General features: G+C 47.0%; 1 protein-coding gene across 1 annotated transcript; it reads left to right on the top strand.

Annotated features, from left to right (window-relative positions):
* Window positions 1-974: 974 nt before the first annotated feature.
* LOC143428201 (E3 ubiquitin-protein ligase MARCHF2) lies at window positions 975-3708 on the top strand. Its single transcript, XM_076902922.1, has 6 exons — window positions 975-1034; window positions 1132-1296; window positions 1595-1766; window positions 2255-2429; window positions 2682-2872; window positions 3522-3708. The coding sequence occupies exons 1-6, from the start codon at window positions 992-994 to the stop codon at window positions 3706-3708; spliced, it is 933 nt and encodes a 310-aa protein (XP_076759037.1). The 5' UTR covers window positions 975-991.
* Window positions 3709-4198: the final 490 nt, after the last annotated feature.

Genomic DNA, 4198 nt, shown 5'->3' with positions numbered 1-4198 from the left:
TAATCTTAATTGGCGCCACCTGTTAGAGGCCGCTGCTGGTAGCATTGGGATCACATGTTGCAACGACAACATCGTTGACTCGCTTGTTAATGCGCCAAAGCAGCATGATACAGCAGCCTTACAAAAGTTTTATTGCCCCTTATACACGATAGCGCGGGATGACAACCGATACCAGTCACATTTATGCATCGCATGCGAGGAGAACGTTACGTGACAACATTGCAAGCCTTTTTTCCCTCTACGAACAGATACCCACTAGTTGCTCAACAGGAACATCTGTCGCACACACGTAATCCACGCATGTACCCTTTCGCGTGATCACAGAAATGCTGCTGCTTATCAACGTGCTCCTACGAGATTGCAAACTTCTGCCCCCAGCTGTTCGATAACTACTTAACCGAATAGGTTACGCCAAGATCGAGCGCGCGCTTAAATGGAGCTTTACGCAAGAATGCTTTTAGCCAGTCAAGAAGATTCTCCAGTATCTCTGCAGAGGAACATCAGCTGATCTGCTGCAAATATAACAACCAAACCCTCCTGCATACCTGCACGTTAAAGTCGCGCTGCAAGAATCCGATATTTTAATCGATCGAGCAGGAACCAAGCTTTATCCATCACTCTGGTTTTCGCCTGACCGCCTTCGAGTGCCAACCAATCATTATGCGCGACAAAGCGATACGATCTCCAAACGCAGGTCCCTAATTCAATTTTCGTTGGGCTTATTTTTCTCCACGCGTGAACGTGGCATTAGCAGGCACGCCACTCTCGCTTTCGCCTTCAATTGTCAGCGGGTCGCGCGCTGCGACGTTCGCCAAGATGGATGCGCTCGAGCCGTCGCCACGGTAACGTACGCGAGATACGATCCGACGCGAATCATCAGGCTCAGATGCGCCGCTCGGGATAAAGGCGGCGAGGCCCTCGCGATCGCGACAGACAAGCAAAGCGGCGAAAAAATTCAACGGCCCAGCACGATGACGCGGCCGCCTTTTTGATGTCAAACGATCAGCCCCATGACGTCGCCGCGAACGATACAGGTTAGAGCGACGCGACGCGATCGTACCGCGCCGATTTCACGGGGTGGCTGTTTCTGAAACCGTGGCGCCGCGTGGCGTCGCTGTATTCTCGTTTCAGATCCGCTTACCGATAAGCATGGCCTGTTGGGAAATCTTGCTGGTAAACGGTCCTGCGTCCAGGCAGTGACGTCCTGTGGCTACAAAGCTGCGACCAACGGACGAGGAGGGAAGGACGAAGCGGGCACCAAGGAGAGCTTGGACGAGTCGAAGGGCAACAATGATGGTAGGACTTTGTGGTGAACTGGTTGAATCGTGTTGCGAACTTGTATGGGAATTCCTTTTGCTTGGATGTTCTGCGATTGGTTTTTTTATCTTGGTATTTTTGTATCTTGGTACTGTTGGAGTGGAGAACAAGATAATTTGGAATGATTGTTTGTGTGGTTGTTGCGAACTTGTATTGGAATTCCTTTTTGCTTGGATGTTACTGTGACTTGTTTCTTTTACGTTGGATTTTTGTATCTTGGTACTGTTAGGGTGGAGAATAATATTATTTGGAATGATTGTTTGTGTGATTGTTTTAGAGGCCAGAGCGTCTGGAGACATTTGCCGTATATGCCACATGGGCAGTTTTCCAACGTTCAACGAGAACCGAGTCAGCCGTGAAAGGCAGAATCGGCCCGTTCGAGGAGTCGACAGTCATACGTCGACTTTATCATCCTACGCGTATCTCGGCCCTTTGATCTCGGCGTGCAAGTGAGCTTATCAGTATCCATTGCGAGTTATCGGTTTCGCTGGCCAGGGTGGTACACGCTGGGCTTGTAGTAGCTAGCATAAATTGCATCTGGGCTGTGTTTGGATTACATTTTGCTGTTGGATTTAGGGTTACTGCGGTCTTAACTCCTTTTCAGCGATGTTCACTCGCGCTTAATCGTAACTATGTACATGTAGCTAGAAATTCTTGCTCTTTCTTCCTCTCTCTGTGATGCTCCTTCTTGTAGATGTTACACGAAATGGTCCTTTATTTATTAATATTCGTAGATCTTATCCACTTTGCGCGGCTGTCACGTCTCGTGTTTCTAATATGCAAAGAGAAACACTGTCAAACTTGATACGCGTGATACGACACGTGTCACGCGCGCACGACGAGACCGTGGCGCTTGTAATCCGATTAGTTAATGCCTCGGTTTTTCAGTTCTTCGTCTTCCATCTTAATCCATCGAATAACGAGACGAATGCGATAGGTGTCGCGGAACAGTAGCACTGGTGCACGCGGAATGCCTCGAAAGATGGCTGACAGAATCGGGTCACTCGAGGTGCGAGCTGTGCGGTTACAAGTACGCCACTAAGAGGGTACCCCGTCACAACATCGTCCGCAGTGTCGCAATATGGTTCCACACCGTGATAGTAACCCGGCAAGTAAGACCTCGATCGTTCACTGTCAGTCGACCGCCTATTATACCACGCGACAAGGGAATTACGTCTTCGTACACGCGTCCCATAACGTGTTTTTATTTTCAATATAAAAATTATTAACGTATTAAGGTTTCTGAATTCCGTGGGGGCCAATTAAAGATCGTAGAATTCATTTTTTCTTTCTTCTATTAAATGAAGACAAATTCGAATTCAGACTGTGCGATCAGATAGCGATGATGTATACCATGTTTCCAGATGCTTCTGGACATACTGTACTTGATAGTCACCACACCGTTAGCCCTGTTTTCCTGCTACATTTGCATTCTTGCTTTAAGAATGTTGTTGAAACATGGCCTGCATGAGATGCCCTGGATGATCGTCGCCATGCTCCCCACCTGTTCCCTCACTCTGATCGCTTATTGGGGTTGGGTCGTCACTCTGGCCAGGTCTGTCGGTTACTCCTCTTCTTCTCCACTGTTTCTTCAATTCGCACAGCATTGCGCGGCACAGTACAGCAAAATCACCACGTTACATCATAGACAATCACTCTGCAATAGTAATTAGATTCTCAGTAATAGGTACATTAAGCGACCTCTTGTTCGACCAAAGTTTAACAAACAAATAACAACGAAGAATAGAAAAATATCCTTATCAATCGAAACGTTATCTTATACTTAACGATCATTGAGACTTTCCACGGCACTGCTACCGTGTTAGAGGAACGACCGCGTTCTACCAGGTGTTACCTCAATTTCTCAACGATATCAAACATCATTGAACAAGACACACAACAAATCACGCTACTCTCTTTTCGCGTAACCGCTTATTAGCACCGATCACTGTGCCAGCGACTCGTTCATTACTGGCCACCGATATCACTTAATACCGCGTTCGCTCTTTCACATTAACATCAAAGAAAAACATTATGCAAACATAAAGGCTGATTTATCGAATCTGGCCTCGCCTCCTCGGCTAGATCATACTTTAAATCTGGTTCTTATCGCGGCTACCAGTCCGCGGCTCCACAAATCTATCTCGTTAATAATTTCCCGATACAACTTAATAACCTCGTTAAGCGGCCGTGTAAATTGTCAGACTACACGGACGCAGATGGCGCCGCTACTGGAGGAGTAACTTCGTCGTCCGTTTAATACCCGACGACTCGATCGCGGCTGAGGCGAACGCGAGACGAGAAGCGGACGCTGACGATCGTCGATCCTGGGACGAGATAGTCGATGGAACGACGACGCAAGACGCCACCACGGCTAGTCGATCCGAATGATTCCACGCGAGGATGATTCCAATCGCTGGTGAATTCGCTCCATTGAAAGGCGGCTCTAATCGAGGCTGATTGTCACTCATTCGAGGCAATTAATCGCATTAATCAGTACCAGGCTTCGACATTGCTCGCGATGACATTACTAAACCGATTAATATTGGACTTTCGATGCTGTCTATGTTCGCTGTAATCGTTGCAATAATGCCAATTGTACCGCAGACTCATCTGTTAACGATGGTTAATAGCAGCGTAATTAAAATTGTTGTTAAACTTGAAATAGCCCTGTTGATGTTAATAAAAGATCGAGTTTAATCGCAGCTACACGATCGTTTGATTTCCTTGATTTCATCGTGACCATGTTAGATGCGATTGTAGCGGTGAAAAGAAGGAAACGGAAGATTTACGTGTCGAGTAATCAAGGATCGTTTGTGCTAATTAATTTTTTTGTACAGCTTGTGCGTTTTGTCGTGTACGAGCATGGTGGACAGGGTCG

The sequence above is a fragment of the Xylocopa sonorina genome, chromosome 10, assembly GCF_050948175.1.
Source record: "Xylocopa sonorina isolate GNS202 chromosome 10, iyXylSono1_principal, whole genome shotgun sequence".
Taxonomy (NCBI): domain Eukaryota; kingdom Metazoa; phylum Arthropoda; class Insecta; order Hymenoptera; family Apidae; genus Xylocopa; species Xylocopa sonorina.
This window is presented reverse-complemented; position numbering and strand designations above follow the sequence as displayed.